The 20,105-nt window shown below is 42.6% G+C and overlaps 1 protein-coding gene across 1 annotated transcript in view; it reads right to left on the bottom strand.

Moving 5' to 3' along the window:
* Positions 1-2,430: 2,430 nt before the first annotated feature.
* CTTNBP2NL (CTTNBP2 N-terminal like) overlaps positions 2,431-20,105 on the bottom strand; it is a 53,494-nt gene continuing 35,819 nt past the window's right edge. The window contains exons 4-6 of the mRNA XM_043575851.1: positions 12,945-13,175; positions 7,873-7,980; positions 2,431-6,687 (exon numbers count right to left, since the gene is read on the bottom strand). Of these exons, the coding sequence (XP_043431786.1) occupies positions 5,206-6,687; positions 7,873-7,980; positions 12,945-13,175 (1,821 nt within the window). The 3' untranslated portion in view covers positions 2,431-5,205. The remainder of the gene's footprint in view (positions 6,688-7,872; positions 7,981-12,944; positions 13,176-20,105) is intronic.

The raw sequence follows: 20,105 nt of genomic DNA, 5'->3' as shown, positions 1-20,105 counted from the left end.
GGAGGTCCTTTCTCTATTTGCCTTTTCCTAGGTTTTCCCTACAAGTTACTTGGGAATGTTTTGCAGATGCTGTGCCCTGGGGGCTCCTTCTTACACCAGCCCCAAGTCTTTGCAGAAAGCACACCACACTGGTGTCTGTCAGTCTCCCTGAAACAGGACTCAGTTCTTGGGGACTTCCAGTGCCTCTGTCTCTGACCACATCCTAAGACTAAGACAAGCCAACTGAAGCATCATGCAAACACAGGGCGATATTGCAGAACCCTAGGTAAACCAGGGCTTTGGAGAGAGGAGAAAAGACATTTGCTCCTTTTCTAGTTAACTTTTTATCTGCCCACAAAGAGCTCTGTGTGCTACCATAACGGTTTTGCCAGAATTACCTTCAATAACCCTATATGGCATTTAAACCCCACTTACATAATTCAGTTGTCTCTGTTAACATTTCGTGTGTTAATGTTTTGCTTTGCCCAACTAGAAGATGAGTACCCTGAGGGCAGGGAACACAGTTCAACGTGTGTTTTCCATAATAGCTACCTTTCTGGCTCATCTTAAATATTTAAGAAACATTGGTTGCTTGAGGGGAATTAACAAGAAAGATGCTTTTTGTTCACCTGAGAAAGGTCTCCTGGCGTTGGTTAGGTCTGAGAACCACTCCTGGGGGTGGGGGTTGTTAGGGCCAGTGGGAAGAGCTGTGTGGTGTCTTAGAGGGTTCCACCTCGTCCAGCCTTAGAATCAGCCCAGGCACTCATCTTAGAGCCCCACCTTGGATTACTGAATCAGAATTCCCAGGGCGGGGCCTGGGCCTGGCCAACAAGCACCTCAGGAGATACTCATTTGGGAAACACAAGTAGTGGAAAGTGGGAAGCACCAGGGGCTTAATCCATGCTGTCACTCACCAAGGGCCCTTACACCAATCTCTGGTTCTCAACGACCTCATCTGCACATGGGCGGTAACACAGTGCTGGGACCCAAGTAAGTACTCTTGGCTCTGAATATCACTGACATTCTGGCAAACCAGATTCAGGAGTTTAAGACATCACCTCAGGTCAGAGGCAAAGTTCTTGTGAAAGAACAGGTAAGGGCAATGAGGCACTGTTTCTCAAGATCGAGCCTCAGACCACCTGCATTAGCAGGCCCCTAGGCCCAGTCCTCAGGAGTCCTTATCTTAGAAGGCTTCGCAGGTTACAGTAAGGTTTGGGAACCTCTAGCCCAGTCTTCTTTCTCCTTTGCTTTTACCAATGAATTGGCCATTGATATGCAAGCAGCAGATGGGTGCTCTTAAGTTTTGTCAACTGGCTTTACAGCAATTACATGAAAATTACTCCCGTGAAACAATGCTCATTGCTTACTTCGGACTCAGAATTATGAGAACAGATCCTATTTTGAAGCCAGCATTTCAAGACATTTAAAGTTCTGTTTCAAAGACCAAGCATCAGAAGAGCTGCTTTATAAATTAATTGACAAGGCAGCATTGCTACTTCTGGGGAACATGGCAGAGCAAGACGGTCCTAAGGCTCACTTCGTCCCACAGATACACCTAGATAACTCCCATAGCAGTATAAATAACCCAGAAAATGACCCAAAGACTGGCAGAATACTCTCCACTGCTAAATGCAGAGAAGAGGCCACCTCCAAGAGGGTAGGAAAGGTAGAGACACGGTCTAGAGCCAAACAGACCTGCAGGACCTGCAGGACTGTCCGTGGGAGGGAGGGATGCTCTAGGTGTAGAAAGGGGAGAGGAGCAAACCCCACCCAAGGCATGACGGACCACCCGGGGAAGACAAGGCAGCATTACTGACAGTGAGGCTGTTCCGGGAAGACATACGCAGTGTTTGTTGAAATGATCATTAATTAATGGCTTAAATGCTAGAAACTTAACATATGCAAACATCCATATTGTTTGAACGTCACAAGATTTTCAAGTGCTTTTGTCTGCCTACAGCTCTCACTTGCTAACGACGTAGCACAACAGCACTGGACTAAGAGGAGTGATGAGGGATTTGATAGTCACCTGTAAAATGAGAGGGCACGACAAGATCAGGCGTTCTTAAGCTAGAGTACGTGAATCATGGATGGCTGCAGGGCCTTTGGATCCTGTGAAGCCATCAACCAAACTCTACATACTAGTATATCCATTTGTCTGGGGATGGTGCCTAGCTTTTTTCAGATTCTCAGGTCCAGACCCCCCCAGGGTTTGAAAAGTACAGACTGGATTATTGCCAAGGCTTCTTCCAGCTCTAAGGTTCTAAAGAAAACCAGTATGTCAGCTCCTTTTGGAGTCTAACCTGGACGGGTCACTGACTTCACTTGGGTTTTTGAAAGCCACAGACGAGTGCTTCCTCTACACCACCTGCTCCTTCCCCAACAAAACAGGCCCTGTTGTGCAACATCCTTCACTTTGTACAAACAAGACTAGATTTTCCCCAGACAGAATGATTTAACTTGTTTTAATGTAGTCTGCTATAAAAGTGGATGAAGACTTCTGCATGGTACATTTGGCTTTACAAACGATGATTTAGTTAATGCTTGTGTTATGTGTCGCACATCCATTATGATCTGTTGAGTAGTAACACAGCTTTCACAACATGGGTTAATACCGAAATTGTGAATCATGGAACTTTTACTTAGCACACACACAATCTACCGCAAATTTAAATACTAATCTAGAATACCTAACTGGAGTATTGGATCCATTGCAATATTGTGCTTATTTATCTTAGAAGATAGGCAACTAGCAAAAATACACGTTTCTTTTGCATTTCCCCCACCCCCATATTACACTGTAAAAGAAATACATTATTCAGTGCATTTCCTAAGAAATAAACCTCCTTATAGTATTTCTCTCTCTCTATATATATATCTATGCCAAAACAAAGGAAGAGCACAATGCAACTTTTAAGATTACCATTTAAAGCAAGAGAGGTAATAAAACTCTGGGGCTACAGCCCCCTCTCCTGTTTAAAAAGTTCAGCTATTTCATCATCAACACTTCATTTGGCTATGCGTGGGAATAAAATTTCATGCATGATCGCTTTGGGCGATTTCTGAGATACCACCTTCATCATTTGGTAGATGCCCTGGGCCATTAGTAGTATTTTAATTTTTTCTGTATTGGCCTTAATCAAACCGTAAGCCCTGGAGACACCAATTGTGATTTATACATTGATTTCCATCACCTGCCTGTCCCCCCATCAATTCATATTGGATTGGGAAGAAGTAGATTCAAATTATAGCAGGGCAGGGCTTCTGGGTAGACACTGGCTAAGGAGAATGTATGTGAGGACACCAAGGCCTCTCCATCCGTGGACAAATCATATAACCACCTTGTTTGAGCTGGGTTGCAAAGTCTTGTTTGGAAGACGAGGATCCTCATTATATTCTATAGCCTCTGTCAGCTGTACTAGCCTACAAGTTGGAGAGTGGAGGTGTCTGTCCTCACAAACTCACAACGATGCAAATGCTGGAAGTTTCTAGAACGAATGAGGTTGCAACTTGTCAGCTTCTGAGCTAAACCCAGCTGCATAAGTGTTTAACCAGAAGTTTAAAATTGTTTTTTAATCTGTTTTGATATTTAAAAATGAGAATGTTTCTATGAAAATCTGGCTTTCCCCCAAATTTGAGGAGCTGGTAACCCTGGGCTAACACTATCGCACGGCAGCAAGCAGCTGGAGCTCAACAGGGGTGGCCCTTTCCTTTCACAGGGGGCCTGGGCACTTCCGTTTGCTACAGCTCCCCCTCTCCTGGCTGTCTTACAGAGCTTGATTGAGTGACCTGTTTCACTCATTCATTTGGCCAGTGGAGTTTTGTGATGCTGGGGTGAGTTTGGCTCTGGTTTTTCGTGATGCTGAAGACCTGACTTCATTTGGAATTTCCCCACGTCCCTGTGGACAAGATTCCTCCTTTGACTGATTGGGTCCCAGCTGCATCTAGTTGCTGTGACAGGTAATCTTAATGTGCATGTCTACTCGTCCTTTATGCTATACTGCAAACTCCAAAGATAGAATCACGCTAATATTTATGTGTTTAAGTGTGTGTATGTTAAACATGTAAAGGGGTGTGTATCTATACATATATATATGTATATGTATGTGTGTGTGCGTATATGTGTGTATATATATATATATACGCACATGTGTATATATATATATATATATATATATATATATATACGCACACACACACATTCTTCCATTTAGGGAAAAGTTAATTTGGTTCCACAGATATAGACACCAAGTGTTGGCAGCTCGGAGAAGAAGTGTAATAATATTGGTAAAACCTGTATAATTCTGACTTATAATATTACAAAGAGAGTGACTTTTCAGTTATTGCTTTTTGATTACAGAATAAAGATCTCACTCTGTTGAAAAACTTTTATACAGAATGAGTAGCCATTTTCTATTCAAGTAATAGCGATTGGAATCAGAAGTTCCTTACACAACAGTAGATGCCCGAAGACATTTTTTGAAAGGAGATGTGATTTCATTCCATTCAAGAATTTATGCAGGAAACTGGGAGTGACTTAATTTTTCAGAAGTACAAGAAAACCGGCACCCCAGCTGCTTACTGCTCAGGAGGGTTTCTCAAGGGCTCTATAAAGCTCAGCTTTGTGGGGAGTCCACAACCACCTTCAGGATTCCCATCCTACTGATGCAGCCTTGTTTCTGGACACAGAGCTTATATTAAAAACAGCAAAAGAGGATTAAAAGCAGTGTTGGTTTTTAACATTCAGGATTCACGGAGGACCTCATTTTCTGCAATTAGATGATCCATTTTGTGTTTTCGCTGCAGAATCACATTCATATGGCAGTCTTATTTCAGGCACTTTTTAAACACGTTCATCTGGAATAAAAATTTACACGAACCACTTTCTGCATAATTCAAAATGAGTGTTGAGTGATTCTAGTCCCAAAATAGCAAATCACCACCTGGTACTCAATTAGCTTTCTCCATCACAACAGGTCGGTGACTGCCGAGCTGGCGATGTCTTTGAGGTGCCCTTCCCGCGTTAGTACAAAGGTGTGAGTCATACAAATCCAAACTACTCGGTTTCTACTTAAAAAAATACAAAAAGGTAAAACACACTAAATGTATTATACAGATGGTTTCAGCTACTATCAAAATAAATAACATGATCTGACTCAACGGTTTGACTCTGAGCTCTTGGACGAAATCTGGTGGAATGTCAGACGTGGAGCCTCCCGCTAGGGACTAGCTGCTGGTAGGCAGAAGGATCTCGACGTCCTTGCCGTTAGCCACAACGGCATTTGAACAGCAGCTGCCGGCTAGGTCTTCTGCGGTGGCCAAGGAGGAGGCCTGGGAAGGGGTTTTGGTCAATGGAGTGGTAGTGGATGGAGAGGGAGTGAGGCCCGGTTTTTTGGGTGGGATGGGAGGCGGGTGTCCTCTCTCAGCTCTGGGGATGGTGGGGGACTTGATCCCTGGAGACAGAGGGCTCAGTGGACTGGACACTTTCCCTGGAGTAGGGGAATGGCTGGTGTCCCCTCTCGAGGTGGCAGTGCTGGCCAGATTCCGATAGTCTGTGCCAAAGGGAGAGCTGTTGGGGGAGACGGGCTTGATTGGCCCTTGCTGGCTAGTGAACCTGGAGAGCACCTGAGTGACTGTGTTGCGGGCCTGCTGCTTGGCGGCAGAGTTGTCTATGAGCGTGGGAGACAGGTCCCTGGATGGAGGGCTCTGCAGACCACTGGCCTGTTGGTCCTGATCTGCTTGGGACTGAAATTTGTGCCGCGCTGCATGGAACCGCTGGTTGATCCCTACTTGGTAGGATGACTGGTAGCCAGGGCTGCTGGCTGAGGACCCCAACAAGCGCTTAGTTAGCACTGGGGAGGAACAAGGAGAGGATGTGAGAGAGGAGGAGGCGGTGCTGCTGGGAGACAGCGAGCCCCCGCTGGACGGGAGGTGACCAGGTGCTGGGACAGGAGTCTCAATTCCCACAGGACACCCGCCATTCTCCACTGCTTTCTCTTGGGCCAACCCCACAGACCTCTCTCGTGGAGGCACTTGGTTTTCCACACTGCTGCCTGTAACCGACTCCTTGGCAGTTTGTATCTCGGGCTCCAAATGGCCGTTGGTTTTTGCATAAGAGTAAGTAGGAGTGGTGGGGCCAGGCATCCCAGTGGTCAGCACCTTGGCTACGTTGCTCCCATGGGTTCTTTCTGCCTGGAAACCTTCTGTTTGGCAAAATACAGACACCAGCACAGGAGACTCAGTCGCTGTGCCCTTAGATACGGTTACCGGTTTCTTGGATTGCTCAGTAGGGCTACTATGCTGGTGAGAAGCCTCCAGATCCTTCACGATCTTCTTCAAACTTTCCATCTCTTCTTTTAGAGTTCTGGTCCGGTTCTCTTCTCGGTTCAGTTTTGCCCTCAGCTGCTCTCTTTCGATGTCGAACTCAGACAGCTGCTTCTCCACCTGGGCTTCTGTCTGCAAGCCTCGCTTCCGCTCCGCGGCCAGCTCTTCCTCCAGCTGGCTCACCCGGCTCTTCTCCTTCTCCAGTTTCCGGCTCAGCTCTCCCGCCCTCTGCCCCTCCTCGGCTGCCTTGCTGGTGGCTTTCTTGCACTCGAGCACCAGCACGGACGAGAGCTGCTTGTGGCGGGAGCGCTCCTCCTCCAGCTGACTGGACAGCTTCTTCTGCTCCTTCTCAAACTTTTTCACTTGGGACTTCTCAAATTCCAGCTGGAAAAGAAGGCCGCCATACATGGTGATTAGAGTAAGAAAATGAAGAGATAACGCTGCAAAACTACTCTCCAGGCGAGTGTCCTGGCTAGCTCTTCTCTGGCACGTGGTCTGCCACGGATGCCATGTGCTTAGCTCCAGTATTTCTGAAGTCTTACAGTCCCTCCCACGGAAATGGACACGCTACGGCTTAATCTTTCCCTGATGGTCGAGGAGGCACTTCTGGTTCCTGTACTGTTATCGGCAGGAATATGAGCCATCATCTGTGTTTTAGGTCTGTGGAGCGCTCAGAAGATTGGAACCCACCGATACAGAAAACAGGAAGCCATATACACCAGGTTTCGCGCTGAATGCTGATGAAAACAGAACGATTTATTGATTTTAACTCTGGTAGAGTGAACACACAGTGTTCTGTGTCTCAGGTGTACAATATAGCGATTCAACACTTCTACATGTTACTCGGGGCTCATCACTTTGAAAGCTTTGGCAATCATTCTTTCTGGTCTTAAAAAAGAATAGTTGCATTTAAACGCTACTTGTTATGCAAATGTTAATCTATTCTAATTATCATCCCAACCCTATTTAAGGCAGAGAAACTCTGACCAAGAGGGAAAGTGTTGATGGAACCCTATTAGTCAGTGTTTTTCAAACTCTGAGACCCAATGGATGAGGAAACTAATCTCATGAGCCATGATCAAAATTAAAAAAAAAAAAAAAAAGAATGGTTATTGTAACCAGTAAGGGTTATATGGGATTTCATCAGATTTTTGTTTTAGGCATGTGTTTATGTATGTATATATATTGGGCTGTGATATAAAATGTATTTCTTACCAGGATTCCTAGGTCAAAATACTTGAGAGTTTGAAGCTAGTGTTCCCAGAGTACATTTTATAGAATGACAGTCCCACAGTGAGTGATCTATGTCAAAACAAGATTCCATGAAAACATAGATTTGCTAAACTCAGAATACCCTATCTTGTTCTTAAGACTCACAATGTGCTTTTCTTTACTACAGGGTCCAACAAATTGAATTAGAAATCTATTTAACTTTGTTTAATCCAGTAATTCCCAGATTTGACCACAAAGCCCTTTCTTTTTGAGCAACACTAATTTCCACCCTGCAGAACGATCTTTGAGAAATGCTATTCCAGGCAAATGGTGTTGTGAGCCCCTCCACCTAACTACCTGCTGGGTCAGCCGCTCTCTCTCCTTCTCCAGCATGTAGGTGACATCGTCTCCTTCAGCTGTGTCCTGTGCGTGCCTCTGCCTTTCTTCCTCAAGGTCTAGGATCACCTTTAAAGAATTAAAAAATAATAATATCCAAATAGCAGGGAAACACACTTGTAATACAATTAAATACTAAGTGCCTATCTAAGCACTTAAGATAGTTCTAGAGATCAATCAGTCCATCCCAGTCAGGGCCATCAAGGATCACATTATCTAGCAGGGTAAAAGAGATGTCAGCTATGTGCTAGAAAACAGTAAGATCTATGCTTTACTTCAACATGCACAAAATGGCATGTATGTAGAAGAGAGCACCTAATTAGCTATAGGGATTGAGAAGGTTTCCAAGGATGCAGTTTGCTCTGATTAGGGGATGGGTGTGGGTGACAAAGCAAGGCAGGACCATGGAAAGCTGTAAGCTGAAAGCTGAGATCTTTCCCTCAAGCTCAAATCACTGTGCCTTGCTTAGGCAGTAATACACATTTTATATACAGTTAGCTAAGAGGTGGAAAGACTCTCCGAGTTCTTCGTGCATGTAAAAAGGCTCAACACTTGGGATCTTATGTGTAGATTTTTCACAAGGCCTCTGATTAACCTGCCTACCCCATTCCACTTATCCTGGCACCAAAGGATTAAGCCCAATTTGGAGGCAAATACTGCACAAATTTAAAGGGACATTTCCCTACAAATCAAAACCACATTGAGATACCACCTCACACTGGTCAGAGTGGCTAAAATTAACGACTCAGGAAACAACAGATGTTGGCGAGGATGTGGAGAAAGGGGAATCCTCTTGCACTGTTGGTGGGAAAGAAAACTGGTACAGCCGCTCTGGAAAAGTATGGAGGTTCTTCAAAAAATTAAAAATAGAACTATCTACGATCTAGTAATAGCACTACTAGGAATTTATCCAAAGGATACAGGAGTGCTGTTTCGTAGGGGCACATGTACCCCAATGTTTATAGCAGCACTTTCAACAATAGCCAAATTCTGGAAAGAGCCCAAGTGTCCATCAACTGATGAATGGATAAAGAAGATATGGGTGGTTTATATATACAATGGAATACTACTCAGCAATGAGAAGGAATGAAATCTTGCCATTTGCAAAAACATGGATGGAATGGAGGGTATTATGCTCAGTGAAGTAAGTCAGCCAGAGAAGGACAGATACCATATGTTTTCATTCATATATGGGCTCTGAGAAACTTAACAGAAGACCATGGGGGAGGGGAAGGAGAAAAACAGTTTCAAACAGAGAGGGAGGGAGGTGAGCCATAAAAGACTCTTAAATACAGAGAACAAACTGAGGGTTGATAGGGAGTTGGGGGAGAGGGGAAAATGGGTGATGGGCATTGAGGAGGCACTTGTTGGGAGGAGCACTGGGTGTTGTATGTAAGCGATGAATCATGGGAATCTACTCCCAAAGCCAAGAGCACACTGTATACACTGTATGTTAGCTAACTTGACAATAAACTATATTAACAACAAAAAAATAAAGTACAGAGTAAAAAAAAATAAAGGGACATTTCCCACATAACCCTACCTATAACTGCAATATTCTGAAAGGCAAGGGATTTCCTAGCAGCTTCTGCTCCTCCTTCAGAGGTGCCTTGGCCCAGACCTCTAAGACAGAGCACTGTCCTCCCCACGGCCATTTCTCATCCTATCTCTTCACTAACGGAGGGAGAAAAGCTTCTGGCACATGAAACTCCTCTTTAAACACAAAATGTTTTCATTTACCAAAATGAAAACATCTTGGTATACTTCCTTCCAATTAAAAAAAAACCCTAACTTGGGCAACTGGCTGGATCAGTCAGTAGAGCATTGGATTCTTGACCTCGGGGTTGTAAGTTCGAACCCCATGTTGGGTGTGGGTGTGGAGATTACCTAAAAATAAAACAAAACAAAACAGGGGCACCTGGGTGGCTCAGTCAGTTAAGCGTCCGACTTTGGCTCAGGTCATGATCTCACAGTTCGTGAGTTCGCGCCCTGCGTCAGGTTCTGTGCTGACAGCTCAGAGCCTGGAGCCTGCTTCAGATTTGATGTCTCTCTCTCTCTCTCCAAAATAAATCTACATTAATAAAAAAAATTAAAAAACAAAACAAAAACAACTTCTAACTTTTCAATTTAGTAGAAAGACAAGCTTTTGGCTACGGGTGGTAGATCATCTCCTTTCCCTTTGGAGAGCCCTCTAAAATTATAGAAATGGAATGAAAAGATAAACACCCACAAAGACAGACTGGAGCAGACAAGAAATGTTAAAGGAGGGAAGGAGGCAAGAGGTGGTGGCTCCTTTGGTGTGGGGGAGGAAGCTGATTCGCCCTGCAAGGCCCCAAAGAGGTGTGGAACCTGAAGGCGGCAGGTGCTGCTGAGGAGAGGTCAGATGAGGGATAGGAAACAAGAAGATTGGCTCAAAATCTGTATTTTCCAGGAGTTATTTGTCCCTTCCACCTGATTCTTGTACAAAGAGTATTAGGTGTCTACTGACCAGGCATTAGGCAGATGTTTATCCTCAGAGGAGACTGAATGTGACAGTCTCAGGATTTGGGACTAGCAGATACGACCGAGAGTGAGTAAGGAAAGGGGATTGTTTGTTTTGGGAAGGTGGTAGGGTGGAAAGGGAGGCAAGATGCAAGATAAATCTGCACCTATAATGAGAGGAAGCAATTTAAGTGTCAAGAATTGATAAGGGGGTGGGGGTGCCCGGGTGGCTCAGTGATTGAGCATCCAACTCTTGATTTAGGCTCAGGTCATGATCTTGCAGTTCGTGAGTTCAAGTCCAGCATTGGGCTCTGTGCTGATAGCATGGAGCCTGCTTGGGATTCCCCCTCTCCCTCTCTCTCTCTGCCCCGCTCCCTCTCTCTCTCTTTCTCTCTTACTCTCTCAAAAATAAATAAACAAACATTAAAAAAAAGAATTGATAAGGGGGGAATGGTATACCATTTAGAAATATGGAATTTACCAACCAAAATAAATGGTCAAAAGGAAAAAAGTGTTGTCTCTGAATATTGAGGAGAAGAAGGAATGGGGAGAGGTGGATCAGGGAACTCTGTGTTTCATAATAAGCAGAGTAACCATATAATTTACTGTTCAAACCACAACACTTCTGAGAGTCAAAGGGGGTATTCTTAATGACTATCCCAAGGCGACAGACAACAACTGGGACTCTCTCAGGCAAACAGGGCCAATAAACACTCTAATTATAAGCCCCTAGGTACTACTGAATTTGTAACAAAGTCAGTGTTTTACTTTGATAAAACACTTAAAAAAGACAGGTGGTTGATTTAAAATATTTGACACTCACTTAAAGGAACTTATGTTGAAATATAGTATTAAAGAATTTTGAATTATTTTCAACTTCTTTCTCTCCCTAATCACCTAGAGCCACAAATCATCCCAACACCACACCTTTCATGGGCATCATGGCCAGCCAGCCATTCAGCACAGTTCAACTACTTCATGGAGGAAAGGGGAAAAAGGCCTGTCTATCAGACAAGGATGCTGTGAAGCCTTTCGTAGAGGATTATGTAAAAGCCCCCCAAATTTAGGCAACTAACCCAAACGCACTGATACATTTAAAAAATTTTTTTTACTGTTTATTTATTTTTGAGAGAGAGAGAGAGAGAGAGAGAGAGAGAGAGAGAGAGCGCATGAGCGGGGGAGGCGCAGAGAGAGAGAGGGAGACACAGAATCCGAAGCAGGCTCCAGGCTCCCAGCTGTCAGCACAGAGCACGGGGCTCAAACTCACAGACCATCACCTGAGCCGAAGTCAGACACTCAACCGACTGAGACACCCAGGCGCCGCCCCCCCCCGCCCCCCCACCACTGATACATTTTAAATTGGGCATAAATGTCTTTAGTTCACTTCATTCTAGACCAGAGGTTAAACTCTTCTGTGTCCTGGACAATTCTGAGAGTTCAATTAAAGATATGGGAAAAAATTCACATTCTACAAAAATGCATAAACTTTTGGCATTCTGTATATTTTCTGGAGGATCATGGAACATCTGAGGCCCATCCATGGTTAAGAATCTCTACTCTGGCCTTTCATTTGGACACTGTGAAGAGTAAGAAAAATCATGGGCAAGACCTATGCTGAAGCAATCTGTCAGGTGCGTTTTAAGCAGATGGCTCTCTAATGCAGGCAATCATAAAAGTAAACTAAAGTTCATCAATTTGCAGCCACTGACCCCATTTTTCAGAATAAAATGTTTCCTGCTAGATGTGTTGATGTCTCCCTTGCTGGTATAAATCTAAACCAATACTTTTAGAAAATGTAGATTTTAGCCAAGCACCTTTTACAGGCCAGATTTCAGCGGTAAATGACAGGTTGGGGAATAAAATCATAAGCATTAGAATTCCAATGAGATGAGGTAGAGGAAAGCACAGGTCTGCCTTCCTAGCTCGGGGCTGTAAGACCGGGAGCCAAACACACACACACACACACACACACACACACACACACACACACACACACACACACTTTCCTAATAGGTTCGAACAGCTTTAAAGTAAACAATCCTAGGGACTGTTTATCATTTTACGAAAAGTAAAATGCAATGAAACTCAAAAGTAGGAACACGTGAAAATAATCTATTGGCTTCCATGTTTATAATCAGGTAAATTCTCTCCCTCATCCAGCATTCCCCAAATACCTGCTCATCTTGTTATTTATCACTTAAGTAAGCAAATAGGGAACACTCTGTTCACCTACAAGCTTGGTCAGACCCGTTTGTTGCCAAAGTCTGGACGATCAAGAGCTGAAAAAACATAGCCAGTGTTTTGGAGTGTCATATCAAGAAGGAATGCCGTCTTTAGTAATGTGTCTGGCATCCTCCCTAAATTTAACATTTTGAATAACTTGTGTTTTCTTTCTGATCTCTTGGCTCCGGGGTAAGCTGCGGGGCTTTTGACACCGGGAGACCTCCCAGTTGACTTACTGTGGAAACTGGCAGCTGACAAGAAAGTATCTGGTATTATTTATCAAGTCTTCCTAAGAGTTTATGTGGCACAGGTCAGCTGGGTGAACCCACCTTCCGGTGCCTGCTCTCGGCCGCGGCCAGCTGGGACAGCATGCGTTCCTGCATGTTCTTGCATTGCTTCATCACCACCTTAAGAACAGAGAGTGGGTTTGTGCAGACCGGCTGCTTCTCGCCATCATTTTTCTCCTTCAGTGTTTCAAAGTCTCTCTGCAGGGCCATTAAAGGATCACTGATGTTGTATTTTCCATAGCGTTCTTCAATGAAAGTATCCCTGTGTTGGGCCTGGGAAAGAGACAAACATCAGCATTTTGCTTTTTAAAACTATTGCGGAGGGAGAATTGCTAGTTGTTACACATTAAAGGTGGTGGTGGTAGTATGAATGGAACCTGCTGACTACAGATCTCATTGGTGCTTGAGCCATCTGAACGTAGAAACAACAGTGGAGAGGGGGCACGGTATAACATTAACGAGGACAATTACTTATGTAGAGCTAACTATGCATTAGACATTATTGTAAGGATTTATATTCACATTAGATTATTTAAATTTTATAAGCCTATAAGGCAGGGCTATCATTTTCAATTTGCAGGTGAGAAAATTATTAAACAGTGGCCAAGTAACCTGTTCCAGGTTACTCATTTAGCAAGTGGTCAGAAGTAGGATTTAGGGGCGCCTGCGTGGCTCAGTTGGTTAAGCATCCGATTTCAGCTTGGGTCATGGTCTCACGGTCTGTGAGTTTGAGCCCCGTGTCGGGCTCTGTGCTGACAGCTTGGAACCTGGAGCCTGCTTTGGGTTCTTTGTCTCCCTCTCTCTCTGCCCCTCCCCCATTCACACTCTGTCTCTCTTTCAAAAATGAGTAAATGTTAAAAAAAAAAAAAATTTTTTTTTTAAAGCAGTAGGATTTAAATCCAGGCAGCTTGGCTCTAACGTCTATGTCCTTAACCACCACGCTACTGCCTCTGCTTATGAATGCTTGTACTACCAGCAGGTAGTTTATGAGTTTACATATTTAGGGATGTAACAAGGCAGTTGTAGATAAGTAAAGGACACTAAAAGTGTTTTCACATTATGACTATTTGTGATTTGAACACTCAGTTATTGGTGGGTCAAGAGGGTGGAGGCACTCACAACCAGGTGCAGACAAAATCCCTTCTACCTGCTGCCAAATTCTACCCTTTCTTCTAGTCTCTGTTCAGCTGCTATCTGCCACTTTCCTTTTTGTCCCCCTCAGGCTTGGTGGGCTTCAGGCTTGAGAGAGAAGGTGTGTAGGGAATGGGGGCTGAAATCTGCTTTAGGACCTGGGTTGCCAAGTTGGGTCCAAGGATCAGGAAGGGAGTAGAAAGATAAGTCTTTGGCTTCCCTATTCTCTCAGCTTTACTAGGAGGGACCTGAAGTCATTACTTCATAAGAGCATCATAGATTACATGCAGGTAACAGAGTGACATTAACAATTCCTTTACTACACAGACTTGGAAACGTTTCCTGGGACATTTTACAACCAAAAGCAAAAATGAGGTGTTAATACAGCATTGAGGAAACTTTCTCAAAAACCACAGCAAAGTACTATATAATTTATAAAAACTACTGTCATTTATCAATGTTTAGAAATTATTTCATCAGAAGCAGGTTTTCTTTCTCTTTTCTTCTTCTTTATTTTTAGGAGCTAGGTTTTCTTACCACCATCATCCACAAAGAGGAAATCATTTGAAAAAAAAAAGGGAAATTCAGGGGCGTCTGGGTGGCTCAGTCGGTTGAGCGTCCGACTTCGGCTCAGGTCACGATCTCACAGTTCGTGGGTTCGAGCCCCGCGTCGGGCTCTGTGCTGATGGCTCAGAGCCTGGAGCCTGCTTCGGATTCTGTGTCTCCCTCTCTCTCTGCCCCTCCCCCACTTGTGCTCTGTCTCTCTCTGGCTCTCAAAAATAAATAAATGTAAAAAAAAAATTAAAAAAAAAAGGAAATTCACAATTCAATGGCTATGCTTAAAAAACAAAACAAAACAGAACCCCCCCCCCCCGACAATAAAGCAAAATGGGGTTTAATACAGAAGAATGTTTCAGTGCGGAAAAGGTGATGCTTCCTTCGTTAGACTATCCAAGTTCAAGATCCAGGAATCACTTAGCCTTATGCTCTAAATTGTGTTGGTATCACCTGGCAACTGTTCAAAGCAGCGTTAGAAGCCCTGTATTTTACTTCTAGCTTGACTACAACCATTTTAAATGATGACATTATTGGGGTATTTGGATAATACTGGTATACTGAAAATATTCAGAGCCAAATAAATTCTGTTCCTTTAAGGTACCATCTCAAGATAACCACCTTCCTGACCATACTACAGGTTTGTGTGCATGCACGAGTGTGCGCGTGTAAGCATGTGAATTAAAGGGGTAAAGATTTGAAACATTGAGTCCAAGACAGAATCCTAGTTTTTCAGCTCCCAATTAAAAAGCAAATCCTCAGTAAAATTTTGAAATAGTCTCTCTACCATTTTAGGATGGAGAAAGACAAGACCAATTCCTGAACTGGCTATTTTTACTTTTTAAGTCATGGTGAGAACAAAACAGAAAAAGCTAGTTTTTAGTTATACTTTTAAAAGAAATAGTGTCAAACAGCAGGGACTCATCAATGTTTTCCTTCACCAAGAACATCTGTTTAAGTTGAGTGGTGCTTGGGTGGCTCGGTTGGTTAAGTGTCCGACTGTCTGACTTTGGCTCTGATCTTGCAGTTCGTGAGTTCAAGCCTTGCATCAGGCTCCGTGCTGTCTGCACGGAGCCCACTTTGGATTCTCTGTCTCCCTCTCTCTCTGCCCCTCCCCTGCTCGCACTCTCTCTCTCTCTCTCAAAAAAATAAATAAACATTTGGCGTCTGGGTGGCTCAGTCGGTTGAGCGTCCGACTTCGGCTCAGGTCATGATCTCAAGGTTCGTGAGTTCAAGCCCCGTATCAGGCTCTGTGCTGACAGCTCAGAGCCTGGAGCCTGCTTCAGATTCTGTGTCTCCCTCTCTCTCCCTGCCCCTCCCCCACTAATGCTCTGTCTCTCTCTCTCAAAAATAAACATTAAAAATAAATAAACATTAAAAAAACAAAAAAGAAGAACATCTGTGTTGAGTTTTATACCTCAAACTTGAGATTGACAACCTAGCTATTAATGTCCTAAGGCAAATCCAGGTTCAGAAAAATGTTTAGACAAAAGAAGAGGAAAAAAACCTTTAAAAAGTTGAAATTCCACTGTTCTTTTTTTAAAAAAAAAATTTTTTTTTCAACGTTTATTTATTTTTGGGACAGAGAGAGACAGAGCATGAACGGGGGAGGGGCAGAGAGAGAGGGAGACACAGAATCGGAAACAGGCTCCAGGCTCTGAGCCATCAGCCCAGAGCCCGACGCGGGGCTTGAACTCACGGACCGCGAGATCGTGACCTGGCTGAAGTCGGACGCTTAACCGACTGCGCCACCCAGGCGCCCCGAAATTCCACTGTTCTTACTGCACATTGTTTTATTCATGATTTCCATTTCTGTCTGATTAGTGATGGTAACGAAATGATTATTAGTACTGAAATTGGTTTAGTAGGGCAGAAAGGCAAACGTAAACCTGAATATTTCTATGGCTTTCTCCTTTTCAGAATAGCAGAGAAGAAAAAGTGGGATGGGAGAGCAGAGCTGGAGTACGATTCGTGACCTTGACAGATTTGCTGAGAAGCTGTCTCTCAGGTTTGAGTATATAGTTAACTAATCCCTGAAAACATGACTTTAAAAAACCCACACTGTTATTATCCAGTATAATTAATAAGCATCACTGAGTTACAAGTCCTAGACGAGGAGCTTCTTTGGTAAGGTCTCAGACTTCTCTGAGAACAGCTGTTACCCTGTCTGTTTTCTCTTGAAGTACTTCCCAGCAATTCAATAATCGCTTGCATGGTAATTACAAGTTATACAAAATTGGTGGCTTTGCACATAAATGAAAAGAATCTGTGGAATAATCTAAAAAAGCCTCCTTGTCACAAAACAATTCTTGTAGGCAGGTTCTACTATGGGGCCCAGATATGGGAAAAGTGAATTCGAAGTCTGTATTTATTATACCAAACACTGGAGTAGAAAATGGGGGAATATGGTCTTTTTCAGCCAACTCCATGCCTCAGTCAGGTAAGTGGTACGGATGACAGGTTTAATAGAACAATTAACCAAAAATAGATGTTAAGAATTGAAGAATGAAACAGCTTTACTGGAGGTGTGTACTAGGTATGTATTCCTGCCTAACAAACCACTCCCAAATGTAGCAACTCAAATAGTAAACGTTGTTGTTGTTGTTGTTTTTAAATCTCACACAGTTTCTGAGGGTCAGGAATCTGGAAGGGGTTAAGCTGGGTGGTTCTGGCTCTGTGTCTCATGAGGCTGTAGTCAAGTTGTTGTCCGGGGCTGCAATCATCCAAAGGCACAACTAAGGCTGGTGCATCTACTTTCCAGCTTATTCACATGGCTGTTGGCATAGGCTTTGGTTCCTTGCAGTGTGCTGGCTTCCCACAGAGCAAGTGACATGACAGAGAGAGAGGGAAGAGAGGGAGAGACGGAGATGGACATGCGAGTATCTTTTAGAACTTAACCTCAGAAGTGACATACCATCACTTCTGATGTATTCCATTGGTCACACAGACCCACCTGGTACACGTGGGAGGAGACTGCACAAAGGGTATGAATATCAGGAGGTGGGGTCATTGGGGGCCCTCTTGGAGGCTGGCTACCACAAGGGGAATGACTAGATATGCTACCTCTATTGTTTACATCTCAAGTCAAAATTTAGAGACCAAGTATCTATTAAGTACTAAAAACTGTCAAGGCTGAGTTTTAATACTCTAATGATATTTCAGCTATTTTATAAGAAATTTTAAATGATCTGGATTGGAGTTTTTGGAGGAGGAATTCAGTAACATAGCTAAAATCAATCAATTTCTGCAATTTCATTATTTTCACTTCACTGACAACATGTATTTTAACTGAAGAGAAATTTCTACATTGTCGGAAAACATAATGGTCTTTAATTTCAGACAACAGGAAGATAATTGGCTGGTTAGACAGATTCACTGATAAAAGGTATTACTACAGCAGACAAAACATACAGTCATCTGTTACTCATTTTTCCTGTCATAGGCGGAATGAAACACACCAATACTGAAAGCTTAAAGTAAAATCATATAATGTCCTTGGAGCCTGCCATGCTCGCTCTCTAAAATTATCAGCTTTGCTATGATAAACTTCAAAAAGAAATATGAAGCAGTCACCTCCTCTCCCCTCCCCAAGATTATTTATACTATTTTAAATATATATATTATACATTTTATCATATATAATAATGTACATAAATAGTATAACACATGAAAATAATACTATATTATGGCATAATAGCATACTATTATAGTAATATATAAGTGTGTATGTTGGTATCTATCTATCTATACATTTTTTTCCAATCTTAAAATAGGAAATCATTATTCTTTGGATGATAATCACCAACATAAAGGATGGTTCCATATCGAAAAGTGAAGATAAGGCCTACTTAACTGGGGGTTTACATTCAAGTATGAGTTTTATTTAAGACTCAGGCTGGAACCCTAAATGGATTAGGATACATCTTTGCAATTTATTGCCAATTCTGAAGTGATCAGCAATATAAACTTTGTGCCTTTAAAAATATCTGAATACCTCCATTGCCAGAGACCAGAAAGACCAAAGAACATGATTCCAGGATGGTTTTAATTAATGCTACAACAAAAGCATGTTAAAACTATCCTTTTCAGGGGTGCCTGGGTAACTTCAGTCAGTTAAGCCGGCTCTTGATTTAGCTCAGGTCATGGTCTCATGGTTCATGGGATTGAGACCCACGTCAGACTCTGCACTCACAATGTGGAGCCTGCTTGAGATTCTTTCCCCTGCCCTCTCCTTCTGCCCCTCTCTGCTTGTTTGCTCTCTCAGAAATAAATAAAGAGATAAATAAATAGATAGTAAAAATATATTTTAAAAAGCTATCCTTTTCAAATTTAAGTTGAATCTACTAATTTTCAAATAATTTATACTCTGGAGTCCCTGATAAATTATAAGTAGCTGCATGAATAACTGGAAATAAAGAAACCATTCTGGATAAAGATGATAACATTACAAGTACACCCTTTATTTTAGAAGTTCCTCTTACTTACTGAAAGAAAACTGGATTTCAGTGTTTGACAATATTAATAAAAGAGAAGTTAGCCACATCTGAATTAAACTTTAATTTTTGGAAAATGGTACAGAATTGAACATGAAAACTTCCATGATTTAAAAAATACTTCTGACATATTATTGAAAACCCATTAATCCACTTAACCATAAATGCTATTTTCTCAAATCTAGCCTTTCTACACATTTATTTTCTTTACTAACTTTTGGCTCTGGAGTCTAACATAACTGGCATTGTTATCCGGGCTCTACTAATTTCTGTCTGTTTACCTTCAGCAATTCCCTTAACTTCTCTGTACCTCAGATCCCTCATCTGTAAAATAAGGGCAACATTCTACCTATAGGTTTATTGTAAAAATTAAATGAGTAATACAGAATGCTTCCTGTAAGTACCTGGCACATAGTAAATACTATAAATAGAAATTAATTTTTCGGGGCGCCTGGGTGGCGCAGTCGGTTAAGCGTCCGACTTCAGCCAGGTCACGATCTCATGGTCCGTGAGTTCGAGCCCCGCGTCGGGCTCTGGGCTGATGGCTCGGAGCCTGGAGCCTGTTTCGGATTCTGTGTCTCCCTCTCTCTCTGCCCCTCCCCCGTTCATGCTCTGTCTCTCTCTGTCCCCAAAATAAATAAACGTTGAAAAAAAAAATTAAAAAAAAAAAAAAAGAAATTAATTTTTCAATAACCAAGTTTAGAGTATAGATTTTCCTTTTAGACCCAATGACTAAACCCACTCCTGGAGGTTTTAAATCCTGGAGATTTAAGATTCTGTAAAACTGGACTAAGCCAGGAAATCTTCATTAAAAGCAAAACAAAATTCACCAATCCCCAGATAACTCCAAAGTAATACATCACTAAAAATATATTGGGAACCTGAATAACCATTAACAGTATTTATTTAGTAATTAATCCTGAACTGCTATGTGACATTTTATGTAATATCGTCAGTTGGTATTTATCTTCTGCATTATGATTAAACATTTCTCATTTTTCTGTCTTTTTTTTCTTCCTGCCTA

The sequence above is a fragment of the Prionailurus bengalensis genome, chromosome C1, assembly GCF_016509475.1.
Source record: "Prionailurus bengalensis isolate Pbe53 chromosome C1, Fcat_Pben_1.1_paternal_pri, whole genome shotgun sequence".
NCBI lineage: Eukaryota > Metazoa > Chordata > Mammalia > Carnivora > Felidae > Prionailurus > Prionailurus bengalensis.
This window is presented reverse-complemented; position numbering and strand designations above follow the sequence as displayed.